This window comes from Arvicola amphibius, chromosome 1 (genome assembly GCF_903992535.2).
Source record: "Arvicola amphibius chromosome 1, mArvAmp1.2, whole genome shotgun sequence".
In the NCBI taxonomy this organism is placed as follows: Eukaryota; Metazoa; Chordata; class Mammalia; order Rodentia; family Cricetidae; genus Arvicola; species Arvicola amphibius.
Window position 1 is genome coordinate 99,495,604 of NC_052047.1, and position 21,605 is coordinate 99,517,208.

Genomic DNA, 21,605 nt, shown 5'->3' on the forward strand with positions numbered 1-21,605 from the left:
TGATTGGCCTCCTCTTGGCAGTTGTCTGCAGCACAGTGAGATCTGGAGTGGGCAGGTCCTGGTTTGGCTGCAATTAGAACCGTGCAGGGACACCCCACTGTGACGGTCAGAGCCCTGTTTGAGCCTAGTCCAAATGCTGCACAAGCCACCTGTGGGGGCTCCTGCCCATGGCAACAGCAGCCTGGGGCAGGGGAGGTATTTGGTGGACAGGGAACTGCAGGATCCATGGGAGCTTTCTTGGTTAATCTGGGCAATCTACCCTCAGGGGTTCTCTTAACCAATTTATCCCCTTTTACCTTCTATAAACAAGTTTTTTTTTTTAAAAAAAATAATAATAAATGGTGCCGATGTATTCACAGAAGTCCAATTGTCTGCCTTGGGTGCTTTGGTGTGTGTGTCTGCCTGGACGTGTCAAGGTCCCCTGGAGGTTTCCCTTTTGTTAGCCTACCCTGGCTCTGCATTGGAGGAGCCCCTGCCCCACTGTAATTACCCTTCCTCTGGAGAGTTCAGGTAGGGGGTCTCCCAGATAAAGGCCATCCAAAAGGGTATGAATGCATCCCATAGTTAGACCAGTGGTTCTCTATCTTAGGTCTGGAGTGAGGCCCTGCAGAACCGCAGTCCACTGACCCAACACCTTCACGGGGTCCCTTCCTGATACCTCAGGGATGCCCTGCCCTGGTAGCTCCCCGTCCATTTGCAGTCTGCCCTCCTTGGGCCATGACGTCACCCTTTCACAATTTTCCTAGGTCTGGGGCCTCGCCCTCAGAGGCTGCAAGCCGACCCCTGCCTGACCTGTCAGCAAGCTTCTCTGGACCAACACCCTCTCTGGTTTCTGGCCCATGGTGGGCCTCTCTCCATGAGGTATAGCTCCACCCATGAAACATGACACCACCTATGAGGCGTGGCTTTATCCACAATCCATAGATGCCCACGTAACCTGGCCTCCACCCATGATGGCCCAGTCCATTCTTGGCCCTGCCCACAAGACCTGGCCACACCACACTGACCTGGTCCCTCCCACAACACTGCCCGGCCCTTACACCCATGCCACTTAACTAAGCCCCACCTTCTCCAGGCCCGGTCCAGCTGCCTGCGCCCCCTTCCCCCTCCCTGAAGGCCCTGGTAGGTCCCGCCCCTTCCCAATGCCCCGCCCCCCAGCCCGTGCCACCCGTTTCAGACCCGTTGGCACCAGGCTAACAGCTCCCACAACATCGGCGGCCCTGGACGCCGCTGGCGGCCCACCCTAGGCAGCCCGGCACCACCAAGCAGGTGAGCACCGATACTCACGAGCTGTGTGACCTCTCAGGGCTCTGCAGGTCACAGAGTTGGGGTGTCAGCATTGGGGGCAGGAGATGGCGCCCCCTAGAGGTTCATAAAATCAAACACCGAGTTGGGGGTTACTGACCCGACAGTCTGGTGACCACTAGACGGAGTTTACTGGGACTGCATTGTGGCTACTAGGGGACACTGCCAATGGCGTGTCTGGTAAGTGGGCGGTGTGCCTGCACTAGATGCACTTTGGAGAGGGTGTCTCTTGACTCGGACAGGTCAGGACCCCTTAGGATTGCCTAAGACCATCGGAAAACACAGATATTAACTTTACAATCGAATAATAATGGTAAAATTACAGTTAATGAAATAGAAACAAAATAATGGAGCTGGGCCTGGTGAGGGCGCCTGCCTTAATCCCAGCACTCAGAGGCAGAGACAGTGGATTTCTGAGAGCCAGGACAGCAGAGCTACACAGTGAAACCCTGTCTCGAAAAAAACAAAAATACTAGTATTATTATTACTAGTAAAATATTATTATTATTATTGTTATTATTATTATTTTAAGGTTGGGGGGTCACCACAACACGTGGAACCTACTCTAAAGGGTCGCAGCGTCAGGAAGGTTGAGAATCACTGGCCCATAGGTCCCCTAGAATCCCAGCTGCCTGGCGGGCCTCCTCACCCCATCCCTCCCACCTCCTTCCCTAGCCTCAGTTTTCCTCTGATGATCAGGGAAAGGCAGGGCTCAGTCTCCCAGGACAGACCTGGTGCTGAGCCAGGAGGATGCCCTGGGGACACACGTGACTCAGACGCCCACAGTCCCTGTCCCTTGGAGAGAAGCAGGGTGCAGCAGACTCAGTTTGTGAAAACTCTAGACGAGGTGACTAGAGGCAGGATGGGGGACGCCCCAACTACTCAGGAAGCCCCGAGGAGGCGCAGGATCCAGACGGGCTGTTCTGGGAAGTACAGAATGAGAACTGAAGGGTGAGGAGCCTATCAGGGAGGGGAGGATGTTGGGGGGGAGCAGCAAATCTGAGCAGCTAGGAGATTGCTGGAGTGTGGGGGTATGGGGGTGAAGTGTTCCCAGGGGTGGGGGGGTCACCTGCTGGTTGCCTAGGTACAATTTGTATAGACTTAAATGGGAACTAGGGTCCCTAGCTACAACGCCAGGCTCAAGTTCCCAGACCAGCCAGGTGTGGTAGCACCCCTCTGTCGCCCTAGCTATTCAGGAGCCTGAGGCAGGAGAATCATGAGTTCAAGGCCAGTCTGGTCAGTGTAGTGAGATCCTGCCTCAAAAAATAAGCCATCATGCCGGGCAGTGGTGGCTCACACCTTTAATCCCAGACTTGGGAGGCAGAGGCAGGCAGATCTCTGTGACAGTCTGGTCTACAGAGAGAGTTACAGGACAGCTAGGACTGCACGGAGAAACCCTGTCTCGAAAAACATAAATAAATAAATCATCAGAAAGGTTATCAGGCTGACATCTGTCACTACACTTAGCAGCCAGACCACAGAGACCCACCCGCCTCCGTGTCCCAAGTGCTGGGATTAAAGGCATGTGCCACGACACCAGGCCACCTCTACACAGGCCCCATTGGGTCAGTCCATGAACAGGAGTTGAGCATGTGTGGGGAGCGGGTGGAACAGGAGGGGCATGGGAGAAACTAGAGGGGCAGCCAGGCTTCCTTGCTGTGACTGGAGGCCACGGCATCTCAGCAGTGCTGTCCCTCATCCTGGGTGCTGGGGATAGATGAGGGATGTAAGGCTGACTGTTCAGATGGACAAGAGGGGTGAGCGAGATAAATGTCTCCCCTAAGTGACACCCAAGATGCTGAGCAGGACCGTGAAGCAGTTCTTCTGTTTCAGCTCCAGGCAGGGGATTGTGGGTCTAGCAGTGAGGCACTCTTCCAGAGAGGAGGCCTCAAGGTCCTTGAAGGCAGTGACAGACACTACCCGGAAGAAGTGTGGAGACAGGGTGATTGTGACTTAGGGCTCTTTCCTCCCAACCCCACAGCCCCACCAGCATGGATGATGTTCACCTTGGGGAAGACCTAGAGGATAAAGACACAGGTGCGTCTGTGTCCCCAGTAAGGCAGTGTGGAGAGGGAGGCGCCAGGTGACGGGTATGTGGCAGCCCGTACCACATACCAGAGTGGGCCGCCAGGGCTGGAGCTCCCTGATGGCTTGGGGGTGAGCCATCTGTCACTGCATCTAGGTACAAAGACCATTGGGCTCCCAGTGGCTCCCCTGTCCAGCCTGCTGTTTACCAAGTTCCAGGCCTGAGATGGGCATCACTCTATCTGGGGCCCCTGGGGGCCTATTAGCCTTCAGGCTCCAGGGTGATGCGCTAGCAGTTGTCCCTGGTGGAGCCCCAGCAGCACCAGCCGTCCTGCCCTCTCCCCCGCTCCCCTGCAGCGTTCACCTGGGAGGTGAAGGCCAACAACCGTGCCTACCACAAGCAGTTCAGAAAGAAAGGCTTCCTGTGCTGGAGTCAGAAAAAGTACAAGGTGAGGTCGCCCCGGAGAGCTGCACCCCAGGGCCCCCGCCCAGCACCTGACCCTGTGGTGAGCCATGATCCACCCTGGGAGTCTCAGAGTTGTTTTTTTGAAAGGAGATCTCACTAGGTACCCTGACTTGCACTTTAACTCCGGATCCTTCTACCTCAGCTTCTCCAGTGCTAGGGAATTTATTGTAGGATTAGAACTGGAACCAAAGGCCTCTGAATGCTGGGGGGAGTTCCATCCCTTGAGCCATGCCCAGGCACCTCACTGGGTGATTCTAGGTGGAGCTCCACCCTAACCACGTCCCAGGCCCTCACGGGGCTGGACTCTAGGCGGGGCTCCATCCTGACCACGCCCCCAGCCCCTCACTTGGGGATTCTAGGCGGGGCTGCACCCTGACCACGCCCCTAGCTCCTCACTGGGAAATTCTAAGGGGGGTTCCATCACTGACCACGCCCCCAGCCCCTCACTGGGGGATTCTAGGCGGGGCTCCACATTTGAGCACACATTTACCCTTTATACAGATATAGGGTGACCTTCAGTTCCCTCTGTCAGCCAGGCAGGATCCTTTTGCGCAGCCTCTTGAGTGCTGGGGTGACACGCCTGTGCTACCAGGCGTTGCTGCCGCCCTTATTTTAACTATGATGACAGTGATGTCATTCCAAGTCCCTAATTCCACTTCCTTCCTGGTGAGCTAATCCAACAGCTACCAGTTCAGGACTCCCACCAGGCCTACCCACAGTCCCTCGCTATGTCTCGCTCAGCTCCATGACTTTGCCCTAAGTAGAACCTCAGATAATGCCTGTTGAAGGCCTTGCACTCAGCTGGCACTCCATCAAGACCTTGCCCTCAGCAGGTGCTTAGTAGTAGATGCTGGCTGGAAGCCGCGTGGTTTCCTAAACCTCAAGGCCTGTAGGCATTCGGCACTGGCATGGTGTACGCTTTGTTGATGTTGCCAAGGCCTCCTGGGAGTCTGCAGGGTGGGACAGGTGGGGAGCCAGGTGCCGTGGGAAGGGCCGGCGAGGGCTTCTGTGCGGGGTAGCACTGCATGCCGACAACTAATGGCCCTCGTTCTAGAGCAACGCCATCCACACAGCCAAGTACAACTTCTTCTCCTTCCTGCCTCTGAACCTGTTTGAGCAGTTTCATCGCATGTCCAATCTCTACTTCCTTCTCATCATCATCCTACAGGTGGGCGGGGTGGGTGGGGCGGGGCGAGGTGGTGGGCGGAGTGTAGGAGAAGGAGGTGGGACCTCAGGGTCAAGGGAGCCACTTTAGGACTGTGTGATGGGCGGCCTTAAAGTCGCTCCGCCTCCCCTCCTATGTGCTGGCGGACTGTCCCGGGCAGGCAGGAGGGGTCGTGTAAACTGAAAGCCAAAGATGGGTGCGGGAGAGAGGTTTCGTTTTCAGCGAACTCTGTCCTGGGGCCTTGTATTCAGCGAGCACTGGGCACTTAGCACTGTGAGGCTTCACAGGCTTCCCTGGGCCCCATCCACCTGCCTGGGCTCTGAGAATGGCGTGGGAGCCCTCCACTGGGACAGGTCCTGGCATCCAAAACATGTATGGAGTACCTGCTGTGTGCGGGGAGTCAGCCAGGCCCTGTCTGCCATGGCCTCTGTTTGCCAGAGACGTGGGGAGAGTGGCAGTCTAGGAAGGGCTCAGGTCTGAAGGAAGAGGAACCTGGCTTCTGGGAGAGGACAAGACAGAAAGGGAAGGTTAGGGTGGTCTGGGGAGGGGAAGAGAAGAGGTTAGTGTGACTTCCTGGCACCTCCAGGGCATCCCTGAGATCTCCACACTACCCTGGTTCACGCTCTTTGCACCTCTGGTCTGTCTGCTTATGATCCGAGCCACCCGTGACCTGGTGGATGACATCGTGAGTGAGGCTAGGGTGGCATGGGCCAGGGTATGGGAGGTTGGGACTGTCCCCAGACCACACATAGGGAGCAGAGTGAGCCCAGGGGGCCTCGGGCAGGGTGTGCTGGGCCTCCAGGCTGGCCCGGGAGCACTTGTAGACAGGTACCCTCTGCCTCTACCTCTCTCGGGGATCTGCTCTGGAGTGGAGTGGAGTGGGGACAGGGACAGGGGACAGGGCTGCCTCTCAGATCCTCATTTGTTGGTTCAGGGTCGACACAGGAGCGATAATATCATCAACAACAGACCCTGCCAGATCCTGAGAGGGAAGAGGTGAGGGCTGGGGACATTGAGACTAACCCTGGGGGAGCCGCTGAGCGGCTAGCACCTTCCCACACTGCCCTAGTTGGGTTTCTGTTGCTGTGATAAACGCCTCGACCAAAGCGGCTTGGGAGGAAAGGGTTCACGTCAGCTCACAGCTCCAGCCCATCATGAGGGAAGGCGGGCAGAGCCTCAAGGCAGAGCTGAGGCAGAGGCCCCGGAGGACACTGCTTACGGACCTGTTCCTGGGGCTTGTTAGGCCTGCTGCCCTGCACAGCCCAGAGCCACAGTGGGCGGCCGGGGCGGGGACCCGTGGGACCCTCCCACATCAGTCATCCATCAAGATAAAGACATGCCCGTGGGCCAATAGGATGGGTGCTTTTTCTTAGCTAGTCCATCCCAGCTGAGGGGAGGTGGCTCTCGGATGGGGACCTGACAGTTTGCTCTGTAGATGGTGGAGTTCAGACATAGGGGGTGCCCCTTGAAGGAAGGCTAGGAAGGACATGATTGGGGCTGAAGTGCATCGCATGGACACACGACCCTGGCTGAGGGCAGAAGCAGGTTGGGGAAGGTTTTCTGGGGGCAGTGGCTGCCGACTTGGGCCTTGCAGGATGGTGACTCGGTAGGATCAAGGGCTCCAGAGGTGGCAATTGCAGTTCCAGGAGAGGAGCTGGGCTCATGGGGAGTATACCACGCCCACGCCGTGACTCCACATCCCCCCCCCCCTTGCAGTTTCCTGTGGAAGAAATGGAAGAATCTGTGTGTGGGGGATGTGGTGTGTCTCAGCAAAGACAGCATCGTCCCGGTGAGCCCCCTCCCCCAGCACGAGCGCCCCTGGGGGAGGGTCCGCTGTGGGTGATGTGGTGTGTCTCTGCAAAGACAGCATCGCCCCGTGAGCCCTGCCCCCACAAGTGCCCCTAGAGAAGGGTCTACCAACAGTGCCTTTCTGCCCCACCGCAGGCCGACATGCTCCTGCTGGCCAGCACAGAGCCTAGTAGCCTGTGCTATGTGGAAACCGCAGACATTGATGGGTAAGAGGCCATGGCTTCCCTGGAGGTTTGGGCAACAGAGCAACCCTTCTCCTGGGGCTGGAAGAGACAGCCAGGTGGTCCAGCCAAGCCTTCAGGGTGTGTCTGTGCCCAGGTCAGACAGCCATGGTGCAGCCCTGACTCAGGGGCAGGTGTGCTGTGTGGCCTCAGACAAGGCCCTCTCCTTCTCTGGGCATCATCTTTCTGTGGATACAGCAGGCACTCAGCAAAAGTGGTCAGGGGCCTGGAGGAAGTACAACTTCTCAACACAGGGTGTCATCCACAGCCACATTTTCATGACTCTACACCTTGTTCTTGTCCCCAGGGAGACCAACTTGAAGTTCAGACAGGCTTTGATGGTCACTCACCGGGAGCTTACTAGCCCGAAGAAGATGGCTTCCTTCCATGGTGAGGGATGGAGGCAGCCCTGTGTGCCTCTCTCTGCCTCCCTTGTTAGGTCCATATGAATGGTGGGTGGGGCCCTGCACAGCTCAGTGTGCCACCCGTGGAGAGGGACCCCCTGCCCCTCTGCAGTTCAAGGCCAATTAGGAAGTTGACCTTTTGCTGTCTTAGTGCTAAGTGGTGTAGACTCAGCCATTCTCTCAAACGACAGCACCCCGGCTGGCTTTCTCTAAACTTCCTCAGAACTTAGCAATAATTCTAGTGCCCAGGAGGCTGAGGCAGGAGGAACCCAGGACTGAGGGCTGGAGAGGTGACTCGGGTTAAGAGCATTGGCTGCTCTAGCAGAGGACCTGGGTTTGGTTCTCACTGGCTCATCACAGCCAGTAACTCTGGCCCCAAGGGACCCAGTGCCTCTGGGCTCCACAGGCTCCTGCACACATATGCACACACCTGTGCATAGATGTGTAATTTACAATTTACGGTCTCGGGGAAAGGGGCTGGAGAGATGGTTCAGAAGTTAAGAGCACTAACTGCTCTTGCAGAGGACCCAGGTTCAATTCCCAGCAACCATATGGTAGCTCACAACCATCTGTAACTCCAGTTCCAGGGGAACCCGACACCTTCACACCAGTGCATATAAAGTAAAGTTAAATATATATATGTATATATATACACACATATATGTATACACACATTATATATATAATTAAGATTGGGCACGCCTTTAATCCCAGGACTGGGGAAGTAGAGGCAGGTGGAACTCTGTGAATTCAAGGTCAACCTGGTCTACAGAGTGAATTCAGTACAATCAGGGCTGTTACACAGAAAAACCCTATGTCAAAAAACAAAACAAAAAGATACGTTCTATAAATTGACTAAGAAAAAAACAATTACAGTAAGGGTCTGGGAAAGGATTCAGTGTGGTATTGGCCTCAGGGCACAAGGTCGTAGCTCTGGGGAGAGCAGGTGTGGCCCCCAAGAGCACCCACTGTGTTTCACCTTCCAGGCCCTCCTGGTGCTTTCCCAGGAGTGCAGAGACCTCTGCCTCCTACAACCCTCCAGCAGGCCTAGCACCTGGCACACAGTACACGCTCACTTAGTGTGTCAGGTGAGAAGGAAAAAGTTCCATAGGAGACCCTGTGTGGGTGGCAGAGGCGCTCCATTGCTTGCCCCCGTCTTTGGGTCTCTCTCTCTGAAGGACAGAGCTGCCCCCTGCTGGAATGTTTGGTGATCAACTAGTCAGGACCCTAAGAAATTGTCCATGCCAAACATCTCAGGTGTCTGGGTTCCAGGGAAAATGCCAAACACCGAGTTCCTACCTATTGTCTCTACCTGTCCCTCCTTAGGAAACACATGACTATTAGGTACTTCTCTCTCTCTCTCTCTCTCTCTCTCTCTCTCTCTCTCTCTCTCTCTCTGTTTTTTGAGACAGGGTTTCTCTGTGTAGGGCTGGCTGTCCTGGCACTGGCTCTATAGACCAGGCTGGCCTTGAACTCAGAGCTCCGCCTGCCTCTGCCTCTGGAAAGCTGGGATTACAGGCGTGCGCCACCGTCGCTGCCACCACCGCTCGACCTGCCCTGGTCTCTTCAGACAGCAGAGGATCATGGGTTAGGCTGCCTTCTGCTGGAACCAAGCATCCTCAGATGCTTATCTTTTCTTCATTTTGTTGATTTTTAAAAATTATTTTTTTTTCCAGACAGGGTTTCTCTGTTTTGCCCTCGCTGTCCTGGAACTCTCTCTGTAGCCCAGACTGGCCTCGAACTCACAGAGATCTGCCTGCCTCTGCCTCCCGAGTGCCATAATTAAAGGCACGTGCTGTCACCTAGAACATTTCTTCATGGGCTCCACAGAGTTTCAATGCAGACCTATCTTGCTCCTCAAGGAGATTTATCTATGCACTGTTACACACACAGAATTGACTTAATTACTACCAGAATAAGTTTTCACCAAATTGTGCCATACTTAAATATGCCTAAAATAAACGGTTCCATGGGTGAGACTCGAGAAGTCTGAAGCAGCTCTGGCTACGGTGTCGCACTGAGCAGAGCTGCCTTCCTGCTTCCTGTGGGTTACCTCTCTGCAGGCCTGGGAAGGTCACAGACACCGATATCATCAAAGGCCTGGGCACTGCAGCAATGCCCATCCAGTTTTCAGCCACAAGGGACAGGGCTAGAGAGGGAGGGAGGGCAGGCAATTGGGCTGCAGGAACTGAAGTCCTGAGGCCGTGATGGGTCATCTTTGCTGCATTTCTAGGAAGCTTGGAGATGGTGCTGGGGTGCCAGGAGGGTGGTCTGGGTTGGATGGTGACAGCGATGTGGCAGGAAACTGCGGGACCAGCACCAGTGCTGAGGCTTTGTGGCTGCCGCTCACGGGGTCCCACAGGTACAGTGACTTGTGAGGAACCCAACAGCCGGATGCATCATTTCGTGGGGAGCCTTGAGTGGAACGACAGGAAGTACTCGCTGGACATCGGTAACCTCCTCCTACGTGGCTGCAAAATCCGCAACACAGACACCTGCTACGGCCTGGTTATCTATGCTGGTACAGCACATTGGGCTTCTGGATTGGGGAACTAAGGGAGAATTGTGAAGCTGGTGAGGGATCAAAGCCTACATGATGTGGGCCCTAGGTACTGTCAGATGGCTAGTGGTCAGCACTCTGTTTGGATGGATGGGTGGGTGGGTGGGTGGATGGGTGGGTGGATGGATGGATAAGTGGATAAGTGGATGGATACATGCAGGGATGTTTGAGTGTTATGAGGTAGATAACAGATGGAAATAAATCTTGCAGGTTTAGACACGAAGATCATGAAGAACTGTGGGAAGATTCATACAAAGAGAACCAAGTTGGACCTGCTGATGAACAAGCTGGTGATCGTGGTAAGGCGTCCGGGACAGCCTGTGGGCCTTCTCATCCTCCCTCCATTCTCCCTCCTTCCCCCCCTTTTTATGTTTTTGTTTTTGTTTTTTTCTGGGAGGTCTAATTTTGAACTTTCTTCCCCAGCCTGCACCCAGCACTAAGGTGACAGGCCTACCCCAGGCTCCTTTTGTATTATGTTTTATGGTAGCCTGATGCAGGAGGATCAGGACTCAGAGGCCAGCTTGGATTAAAGACAAAGAGCCCCAAAGCCAGACTAGGACTCTGAGAGCCCTCTTGCTGTCTTGTCCTCCCTGAGCCCGGGCAGCCCCTGGATAAATGCACACATGCAGCTTCCCCGCCGTCTCCATCCACCCCACAGATATTCATATCCCTCGTGATTGTGTCTCTGCTGCTGACACTGGGCTTCGCCTTCATGGTGAGGGAATTCAAAGGCAAGCACCACTACGTGTTGGCGCTGCATGCGCGCACAGAGGCCGTGGAGTCTTTCTTCATTTTCTGGGGCTTCCTCATCCTGCTGAGCGTCATGGTGCCCATGGCCATGTTCATCATGTAAGCTTCAGGGCAGCCCGGTGTGGGACACAGGGTGTGGGACTTTGAGCGGAACTGACTTGAACGTGGACTTGGCCCTTTGCAGTGCCGAGTTCATCTACCTAGGCAACAGCTTTTTCATCAACTGGGACGTTAATATGTACTACGAGCCCCTGGACATGCCGGCTAAGGCCCGCAGCACCAGCCTCAACGACCAGCTGGGGCAGGTGCAGTACATCTTCTCCGACAAGACGGGGACGCTGACCCAGAACATCATGACCTTCAAGAAGTGCTGCATCAATGGCTGCATCTACGGTGATGCCCCCAGCCCACGCCCACCCCAGCTTCCTAGTGAGGTTGCCCTGGGGATCTGCTCATGAGCACCTGAGCTCAGAACCAGACCAATGGCCACATGGTCCCGAGCTTGATGTTAATGTCAGGTGTTCCCTGGACGTCTGAAGTTGGTGCAGGAACCAGGAGATCCTAAATGTGGCCTCCTGGGGAAGCCAAATCCTGAAGCAGGTTTCTTCCCCAGATTCGGATGATGAGCATGGGATTCTCCGGAAGGTGAGCCCTGTGAAGCCCGCCTTGTGGACGTGGACGCTGACACAGCTAGTAGGCCTAGGTGAGGTGAGTGCCAGATCACCTAACCCTGCCTGCACCCTGCCATCTCCCAGCGCAACCCATATGCCTGGAACCCGTTCGCCGACGGCAAACTCCAGTTCTACAATAAGGAGCTGGAACACATGGTGCAAGGCCAGCAGGACACAGTAGTACAGGAGTTCTGGCGTCTGCTCGCCATCTGCCACACTGTGATGGTACAGGAGAATAACAGTGAGTGGCCAGTCAGCCTTCGTCTCTGCCTGCTGTCCCCATCCAAGGGGCTGGGAGATGGCCCCTTCTCACCCACCCCTCCCCTTCTCACCCACCCCTCCCCTTCTCACCCCACCCTTCCCCTTCTCTGTCAGACCAGCTGCTGTATCAGGCAGCCTCCCCTGATGAGGAGGCACTGGTCACTGCTGCTCGAAACTTTGGCTACGTGTTTCGGTCTCGGACCCAGGACACCATCACCCTGGTGGAGCTGGGGGAGGAACGGGTCTACCAGGTTCTGGCCATGATGGATTTCAACAGCGTTCGAAAACGGATGTCAGTGCTTGGTGAGCCCCAGCCTCTCCCTGCTACTCCTGTGCCTTGCACAGTGGCAAGCAGACATGCGAACCTTACCGCCCCCCCACAGTCCGAAACCCAGAGGGCTCCATCTGCCTCTACACCAAGGGTGCTGACACAGTCATCCTGGAGCGTCTGCACAAGAAGGGTGCCATGGAGGCCACCACAGAGGAGGCCTTGGCTGTGAGTCTGCTGCTGGGGGAGGCCGGTGTGCACAGCTGTAGGCAGGCGCAGTCACATACATTTGAGCAGGTTGAAGACCCAGAGTCCAGGGGGTCCATCAGATAAATGAACTTTCCATGAGCGGGTGGGTAAACTGAGGTCCGGGGAAGAGCACCAGCCTGTCCGAGGTGATGCAGTGTGACAGTTGAGCCTCAGCTCCCATCCTAACCAAATCCCCATCAGCCAATGGACAGACCATCACGGGACAGGGACAGAAGGGCCATGGGAAGTGGTGAGCGCTTTTCCCTGGAGCGCTGGCCTTCAGGAGTGCCATGTTCCACAGGCTTGGGGGCCTGAGATGGAGGACCCTCCCCATGGTGATGTTAGGAGGAGTATTGGGACAGGGACCCTGAGAGGGGAGGGGGTAGGACCTTCAAATCCACTGAGCAGCTGGGGTGTAGACAGACACACCTGACTCCCAGCTCTGGAGAGCTGAGGCAGGAGAGTGAGGAATTCAGGCTAGTCTGGGCTATCAAGTCTTAGGAAAGAATTGGCTGAGCCATACATACATGTGGAGGGTATGAGATAGGACGCCCACTGTGCAAAGGCCCAGAGGCACCAAGGCACTGGGGACTTGGGATGAGAAGGGCCCTGAGGACTGGTGGTCGGGTGCCTGTGCCCACAGGCCTTCGCAGAGCAGACCCTGCGCACCCTGTGCCTGGCCTACAAGAAGGTGGCAGAGGAGGCCTATAAACAGTGGGAACCAGAGCACCAGGAGGCCACCCTCATGCTGCAGAACCGGGCGCAGGCCCTGCACCAGGTGTATAACAAGATGGAGCAGAACCTGCAGGTGGGTGACAGGAAGGGTGGGGACCGGCCACTGGGCTCCTGCCGTCTGGGTCTTGGTGCCTGAACCCACCCTTGCCTTCCCCAGCTGCTAGGAGCCACGGCCATTGAAGACAAACTGCAAGACGGTGTCCCTGAGACCATCAAGTGCCTCAAAAAGGGGAACATTAAAATGTGGGTGCTGACCGGGGACAAGCCAGGTAGGTCCCTGGCTCTGTTGCCACAGAATGCATGCTGCACCTGGGGTGCAGCACCTGGGGTGCCGCACCGGCCGCAGGGCTCTCCAGGAGTGGGACACATGCCTCGCACAACCCCTGCGCTCCCGGAGAGTTTCATCGTGACCATCACACAGCCGGGTGGGGACCCTTCACACACTTGGAGACACACCTGCCCTGAGGTGACCTGTTGGCCTCCAGGTCAGCGTTGAGGCGCTCCCTAGGGCCCATGTAGAGACATGTCCGCTCTGACAATATTTGAGGTTTTTAAATTTTTTCCAATTTGTTTTCTTTTTGACTTTTCGCTTCTGACTTTCAAATAAATTTGACATTTTCGTGTTTGCTTAAAATGTGGTAGGCCTCAGGATCCCGGTTCCACCCCACCTCCCTGGTACCCCGCGCATCCTCCCCAAGCCCAGCAGCCAAAGTCCCACAGCTACTTCTGATTGGCCAGTTCTGTTATAACACGAAGCCGCTTCAAGCCAATCACTGCGCCCAGCCAGGAGGTGGGGGGGAGGAGGCCGCAAGGGACCAGTACCTCCGTGGTGGGCGGGGCCTGCGGGGCAGGCTCCTGGACCCGGCGCTGAGCCAGAGTGCATGCACCTGGATGGGTTTACAGAGACGGCGGTGAACATCGGCTTCGCGTGCAGGCTGTTGTCGGAGAACATGCTCATTTTGGAAGATAAGGACATCAAGTAAGCAGGTCGCGCTCTCTGGCACTTTCACACCGTCCCATGGCTAGGACGCCGGCGCCACTTTTCCAACCATCCTTGTCCCCACAGACGTTTACTGGAGAACTACTGGAACGAAAGCGAACAGCAGAGGGCGTTCAAGATGATGACTCACCACAACATAGCCTTGGTTATCAACGGAGAGTTCCTGGTGAGTGATGGGGGCCAGGAGCAGTGGGGCTGGGGAAACCTGGTGGGGGGACATACTAAGAACAGGGATGCAGGCCCAGTGACCCAAGCCCCGTCGCCCCCTTCCCATCCCCTACACCCGACACTAGGATCAGCTGCTCCTGTCCTTGCGCAAGGAGCCCCGAGCTCTGGTCCAAAATGCAGTGGTGGATGAGGCCCCTGAGGAGCCGGTTATGTCCAGGATGGACTTCCTCCAGGCGCGGAGGATCTCCCTGATGTGGCGAAACATTGGATCCTCCCTGACGCAGTCCCCCGTTAGCCGCCTCCAAGATCCGCGAAAGCCCCGAGGGTTCGGCGGGAGAGGGCCTTTGTAGACCTGGCCTCCAAGTGCCAAGCTGTTATCTGCTGCAGGGTGACGCCCAAGCAGAAGGCCCTGGTGGTGGCCTTGGTGAAGAAATACCAGCAGGTGGTGACGCTGGCCATCGGAGATGGAGCCAACGACGTGAACATGATCAAGAGTGGGTGGCGGACCTGTAGCTGGGGGTGGGATGGGGGGTGGAGGAGTCTGGAGCCTGGGAATTAGGCCCCTGGATGGCTGACATGGGCTGCTGTGGCCCCTGCAGCTGCAGACATCGGCGTGGGGCTGGCAGGTCAGGAAGGCATGCAGGCGGTTCAGAACAGCGACTACGTGCTGGCCCAATTCTGCTACCTGCAGCGACTGCTCCTTGTCCACGGGCGCTGGTCCTACATGCGCGTCTGCAAGTTCCTGCGTTACTTTTTCTACAAGACGGTGGCCAGCATGATGGCTCAGATATGGTTCTCCATGTTCAAACGGCTTCACAGCTCAGGTGCGTGGGGGTGTGAGGGCTGAGGCAGGAGGATTGCCACTAGTCCAAGACCACCTGGGCAGATCAGTGTGGTGGTGCACGCCTATCATGACAGTGTGGGGGATTGTAAGGCACGAAGATTATCATGGGCTCAAAACAGCTAAATTAAGCATGGCGGTAGTGGCACAGCCTTTAATCCCAGTACTTGGAGGCAGAGGCAGGTGGATCTCTATGAGTTCAAGGCCAGCCTGGTCCACAGAGTGAGTTCCAGACAGTCAGGAGTATACATAGAAACCATGTCTTTAAAAACCAAAAAAATAAAATATAACTAGGCTGTTGGTTAGACCTTGGTTCAGAACTACGAAATGAGTGGCGGGGCTGTAGCTGTGCAGAGCCTGGGGGGAGGTACCAAGCCTCCACGTGTGCTGTTGGACACGGAACCAGGGCCTTCACGAGTGCAAGGTGAGCACGTGACGACCGTAGACCAGGCTGGCCTCCAGCTAGACATCCTCCTGTATCAGCTTCCCCAGGGTTGGGTTCCTGCTGTTTGTTTTTAGCTCAGTTAGCTCCAAGAGAACTGCTCTGGTTGTTCCTGGTCTCTCCTAAGCTCTTTAGCCTCTAGTTCCCCTCATCAGAATCAAATCTGATGCAATTCTAGAGCAATCTAGAAGCTCATTCTCTCTCCAAAGCTTTACATAGTGCAGACATCAGACTTGGTGTCTGTCTTTGCTAGTCACTTGTCCCAGGTGCCAGCTGCCGGCTACAGGGCCCCTAGTGAAGCTGTCACCTCCCTTGCAGCCGCTGTATGAAGGCTGGTTCCTGGCTCTCTTTAATCTGCTCTACTCCACACTCCCGGTCCTATACATCGGTCTGTTTGAGCAGGTGAGTGCACACAGGGTCTCACGTTCTGTCTTTGCCAGCAGGCCACCTGCTATCTCCAGAGCTCTTGTCTCATGGGGGTCTGCGGGAGGGGGACCTCTGGCTGGAGAGGTTCCTGCACCCCGAGGACCAGATCTTCTGTCTGGCCTCTGTGTAATGAGAAGGGGGAACCAGAAGGAAGAGTCCATGCTGTTCCTCCCATCCATGATCCAGGAGTGATGCCACCAGGGGGGTTTATTTTGGGTGAGGAACGGGGACTGAGAGCAAGAGTTTCAATTCCATCTCACATTTAAATTTTGAAATATTTAGTTGTTGGTGGGAGGAAAATTCGGCCATTTTGCATGAATATGTGTTTCCACGTGCTGAGTGAACTTTTACAGACACTCTTAGAATCCCCATCCGCAGACTCTCCTACCCGCGGACTCTCCCACCTGCAGACCTCCCCCACCCGCGGACTCGCCACACGCCGACTACCCCACCCGCGGACTACCCCACACGTGGACTACCTTACCCGCGGACTACCCCACACGCGGACTCCCCCACCCGCGGACTACCCCACACGTGGACTCCCCCAAACGCCAACTACCCCATACACGGACTCCCCCACCGGCGGACTCCCCCCCTCCACACCCCACCGCAGACTCCCCTACCTTCTGACCCCACTAAGAGCCTCTGCCTCCTGTCCAGGATGTGACTGCAGAGAAGAGCCTAAAGATGCCTGAGTTGTACGTGGCCGGCCAGAAAGACGAGTTGTTCAACTACAGCATATTTCTTGCAAGCCATCGTCCACGGCACACTTACATCGCTCATCAACTTCTTCTTGCCTGTGCTCATCAGCAGTGACATTTCCACGTTCGGCAGTTCTAGTGACTACCAGTCCCTTTGGGGTAACTGGTGGCCATATCTGGGCTACTGTCTATCACCCTGGAGGTAGGTGGACCATGGCACCTGAGAAACCATGGCGGCATCTGCCTCACAGTGACTGTTCTAGCCTTAAAGTGTGTTTCACAAGGGTGGTGGTAGAGCTCTCTCTCTCTCTCTCTCTCTCATATATATATATGAGAGAGAGAGAGAGAGCTCATATATATATATATATATATATATATATATGGTTTATTTTTTTCTTCCCCCCTTCTATTTATTTATTTATTGAGATGAAGTCTCATTATGCAGCTCTGACTGATCTAGAGTTCAGTAGATAGACCAGGCTGATCTTGAACTAAGAAAGATCCACCTGCCTCTGCCTTCAGACATCTGGGATTAAATATATACACCATTGTGCCCACTCAAAAAAGCTTTTCGAGGACATGCAGACGTGGCTGCATGTGTGCCTGTGCATACGTGTGCTCTGATTGAGGCACGGTCCTGTTCATTGCTGCTTGTTGTGTGAGAAGACATCTCCTGGGACATACAAGACACCTGTCTAAGCCGGGCGGTGTGGCGCACGCCTTAATCCCAGCACTCGGGAGGCAGAGGCAGGCGGATCTCTGTGAGTTTGAGACCAGCCTGGTCTACAAGAGCTAGCTCCAGGACAGGCTCTAAAGCTGCAGAGAAACCCTGTCTCAAAAAAACCAAAAAAAAAAAAAAAAAAAAAAAAAAGACACCTGTCTACTCACCCCAGATAGGGAGCCCACAACAGACTCGAGTAGAGAATCCACTGAAGTCCAGCATGGTGAACCAGTATGAGCCCACCCCAGCCTGGGTGACAGCTCCCAAAAGCTGGAGCGCACCTCAGACAGGCCGACTCTGGCTCTAAGCCTCTCCAGGCAGCTCAGCAGGTGTCTGTGTCTTCCAGGCCGGCTGCTGGTCTCACTCTGGGAGGCAGGGTCCTAGTAAATCTGGTCAGTTTCAGGGACTTCCTGAAGCTTTTTGTGTTGTCTGCCTTCCTGCTCATGGAGTTTCCTGGAAGCGATAACAGAACAGCTGCAGATTGTGGTCAGGCTGTCTGGCCACGGCCTCCCATCTAGCCATGGGCTGGCCATGATGGCAGGTGTGCATGCTTACACCCAGTCAGCAGCCCTATGCGGGTCCTTGGGCTGACACAGCCAGTGCTTTATTCGCTGACATCTCCTCGGGACTCCTCAGGCTCCAGTCTGAGACTGCTTCTCCCACTGAGTCCAGAGGATCGGCCCATCCTCAGGGCACCTCTGCCCCACCTCCAGTCTGAGACTGCTTCTCCCACTGAGTCCGAGGATCGGCCCCATCCCTCAGGGCACCTCTGCCCCACCTCCAGTCCTGAGACTGCTTCTCCCACTGAGTCCGAGGATCGCGCCCATCCTCAGGGCACCTCTGCCCCAGTGCCGGGGTTCAAGGCATGCGGAGCAAACGCTCAGCTTCCACATGGGTGTTGGAGATTGGAACTCGGGTCCTCAGCCTAGACTCACCACCAGCCCCCCAGTGCTGACCTGGGGTCCTCTGCGGTTCTGCCTCCTGATACTGACCTCCTGGCTTCCCGTCAGGTTATTCTTTTCATTCAGTACTGGACGCTCCTGTGTGTGGGCAGCATCGTGCTCAGCCTTGGCTCCTATGTCGTCATGACAAGCCTCACTCAGAGCCTGTGGTTGTTCAAGATCTCACCACAGACCTTCCCATTCCTGTGTGAGCTTCCTTTGTGTGTACAGGGAGGCATGACCAGGAGGGTTGCAGGGACCCCCTGGTGTCATCTGGAGGGAGGAAGCTGAGGGTGGGAGGGAGGCCTGAGCTCGCTCCACCCGTCTGCTTCTCCTTTGTCTCCAGTTGCTGACTACAACGTGCTGAGCCACCCCACCAGCCTGCTGGTGATTATCCTCAATGTGTCCCTGAACACGCTGCCAGTCCTGGCTCTTCGCATCATCCATAGAGTTGTTCCCAAATTGCGCCCTAAGGTGAGGCAGAGCTGGACCCCAGCCCCTCCCAGCTGTCACAGACACTGACTGTGTCCTGCCTGGGGCAGTGTCCTGGGGACCCAGACCCCTGAGCACAGCCATATCTTAGAACACTTCTGACACCTTGGGGTCTTTGCTGTGTGTCATTCAGAGCCCCGGGAGGGAGGAAGACTGCTTCGGGGGTAATTTAGGCCAGATGGGAAGTAGGCTCCAGTATCCATCCGTGGGCTGACACGTGACTCGGTCACATGCTCCAAAAAGAAGGACCCCAGAATGCAGGATGAGGGACCTCAGAGACACTGTGGTCAGCGAGAGAGGCAGACAGAAAGGACACACACACAGTGTGGGACTCTATGCAGGGGGACGGGTGGGCAGTGGATCCCTGGGTGACGAGGGTGTGTGTCGTGTGTGTCCAGGGGTGGGCAGTGGATCCCTGGGTGACGAGGGTGTGTGTCGTGTGTGTCCAGGGGTGGGCAGTGGATCACTGGGCGACAAGGGCTGCAGAGGAGGCAGCCAAATGAGGCTTCATTGGGGATGATGGAAGGTTCTGGAAGTCAACAGTTGGACAACTTTCTGAATCTGTGTAGAGCCAGAAAATGCCCTTAAATGAGGCTAAGGTGGCAACTGGGGAAAAAAAACTTTAAGATTTATTTATTTTTTAATTGTAGTGTGTGTGGATATTTTGTCAGTGTGCAGTTATGTGTACCACGTGTACACCCACAGAGGCCAGAGGCGTCGGCTCACCTCGAGTTAGAGACGGTTGTGAGCTACCTGTGAATGCTGGCAACCAAATGAATCTGTTTTCTCTGAAAGAGCAGCCGGTGCTCTTCTTAACCACTGAGCCATCTCTCCAGCCCCACCCAACATGCTAAATTTGAAGGGAATTTTTTTCTTTTATTTTTTTGTCTTTTTTCTTTTCTTCCTTCCTTCCTTCCTTCCTTCCTTCCTTTCTTCTTTCTTTCTTTCTTTCTTTCTTTCTTTCTTTCTTCCTATCTTTTTTTGTTGTTGTTTTTCAAGACAGGATTTCTCTGTTGCTCTGATTGTCCTGGAACTAGCTCTTGTAGACCAGGCGGACCTCGAACTCACAGAGATCTGCCTGCCTCTGCCTCCCGAGTGCTGGGATTAAAAGTGTGCGCCACCACTGCCCACCAAAAATTCTGTTATCTGATATAAAATCAGGTCCCAGGGAAAGACTGCTGATCCGCGCAGTGGGGGCGGGTCACAGAAGGATTCTTTCTAAATTTACATTTCTGTCTGTAGTGTGTGTGGGGGATGGGAGCTTGAGTGGCCCATGGCCTGGGATATTTGTGGAGGTCAGGGGACAGGGGACACATTTTGGAAAGTCAGTTTCTCCTTCCACTGTGTGGGTTACCAAGATTAAACCCGGTTCTTAGGTTTTTGGCTGCAAGTGACTTTACCCACCAAGCTCTCTTGTAGGCCATTAGTGAAGGACTAATTGCTGGTCCAGATGTCAGTCAGCTGGACCAGTGTTGAGAAGGTCCAGGTGGCCCTGACCCCGCGCTTGCTCTACAGGAGGAGGAGGAGGTCCCAAGTGAGGAAGAGGAAGTGGCTGTGGAGCCTGCCATGAGGCATCTTCGCCGCGGCGTCCCTGCCCGCAGATCCAGCTATGCCTTCTCCCACCGTGAGGGCTACGCAGACCTGATCACCCAGGGTACCATCCTGCGCAAGTCCATGGAGGAATCTGTCTGCGATTCCCCGAACCCGTCTGAAGAAGACCTACCCCCACAGCAACCCCCACACCACAGGGAGTCAATATTTAATCCGCGAAAGATCTCCATCCTGGCTAAGATGAAGCTGCAGCATCATGCAAAAGCATCCCAGGAGGAGGTCCACCCCGACTCAAGCTTCCAGACAGAGAGACCGGCCACTCTGTCCTTGGACCCCTCGGACACGCGGAAGCCGCTCACCACTCCAAGCGCCACGTCCGTGTCCTCCTCTGATGACCAGGCCTTCCACAGTGTGCCTTCACGGTACACCCTGGAGAGCCAGGCCAGAGCTCTTGGACGTCAGGTCTGCCTCTTGGAAGGGACTTCCCTGGAAGGACCCAGCCTCTCCTACGCCGAGCCAACTGGAAGTCCCCAAGAAGCAACATAGCCACGACTCCAGTTGACCAGAAGTCTGTCGCTGGGAGATCCCCAGTCATCCAGTACAGTGGGACCGTCACCTGGGAGTGAGCAGAAGGCCAAGGCACAGCCGCGGCAGCGTGGTGGGCACCAGGGACCTTTCACGTCAGACCTCCACCCTGCTCGCGTACACAGGAAACTACCTGCCCCAGCCCCAACAGGAGGAGGCAGAGACAGTCAACAAACAGCATCCCAAGACAAGGGGGGCCACACCCTTGCCTTTCTAATAAAACAGGGTCCTCTGACCCCAGGGCTGCTTTGGGCTCTCTCCTTCTCCAACTCCTCTTTTGGTAAAGCCAGGGAACATTCCTTTCCAGACTTAAAAAAAAGAAATATCCGCTGGACAGTGGTGGTGCACGCCTTTAATTCCAGCGCTCAGGAGTTCGAGGCCAGGCCTGTCTACAGAGCTAGTTACAGGGACAGGCTCCAAAGCTACAGAGCAAACCCCGGCTTGAAAAACAAACAAAAATACCAACCCCAACACCCCCCAAAATCATCAAAACACTGACCCTTACTGGTCAAGTAGTTAAATTTGAGGAAACTTTTTGTGGGCTTTTATCCACCTTCTAAATTCATAGGCTTCGGTGCTTTTGAGAAAGGAAAGCTCTCAGTCTCCACCCCACACCACCTGGGCCCCCTTCCTCCTCCAGGCTCCTCCCTTGGCTGGAGCAGATCCTGATGTGGGTGCCCACCTCAAGGTCTCCCCGCCTTGCTAACTTCTGGGTGGCGGGAGCCCCCATTCTTCCGGTCTGTACAGTCCACAGTGGGCCAGCACCCTATGTAGACTGAATGACCAGGAAATACTTTATTGAAGGAAAAAGCAAAAGAACAAAAAACAGCACAGCGTGGTTAATGGCG

At 55.3% G+C, this 21,605-nt stretch overlaps 1 protein-coding gene across 1 annotated transcript; it reads left to right on the plus strand.

Moving 5' to 3' along the window:
* The first annotated feature begins 1,167 nt into the window (after nucleotides 1–1,167).
* On the plus strand, nucleotides 1,168–20,785 carry Atp8b3 (ATPase phospholipid transporting 8B3). The gene is given in 31 exon segments (XM_038345648.1): nucleotides 1,168–1,269; nucleotides 3,287–3,342; nucleotides 3,688–3,779; nucleotides 4,851–4,964; nucleotides 5,548–5,646; nucleotides 5,896–5,957; nucleotides 6,678–6,750; nucleotides 6,906–6,976; nucleotides 7,299–7,381; nucleotides 9,758–9,916; nucleotides 10,166–10,254; nucleotides 10,614–10,804; nucleotides 10,890–11,139; nucleotides 11,461–11,626; nucleotides 11,749–11,940; nucleotides 12,021–12,133; nucleotides 12,798–12,962; nucleotides 13,047–13,158; nucleotides 13,793–13,868; nucleotides 13,956–14,055; nucleotides 14,183–14,326; nucleotides 14,329–14,551; nucleotides 14,657–14,856; nucleotides 14,858–14,881; nucleotides 15,659–15,742; nucleotides 16,427–16,507; nucleotides 16,509–16,619; nucleotides 16,622–16,669; nucleotides 18,199–18,337; nucleotides 18,476–18,603; nucleotides 20,137–20,785. Coding segments are annotated over 30 exon segments (4,017 nt in total). The 5' UTR covers nucleotides 1,168–1,269; nucleotides 3,287–3,296; the 3' UTR covers nucleotides 20,719–20,785.
* The last annotated feature ends 820 nt before the right edge of the window (nucleotides 20,786–21,605 follow it).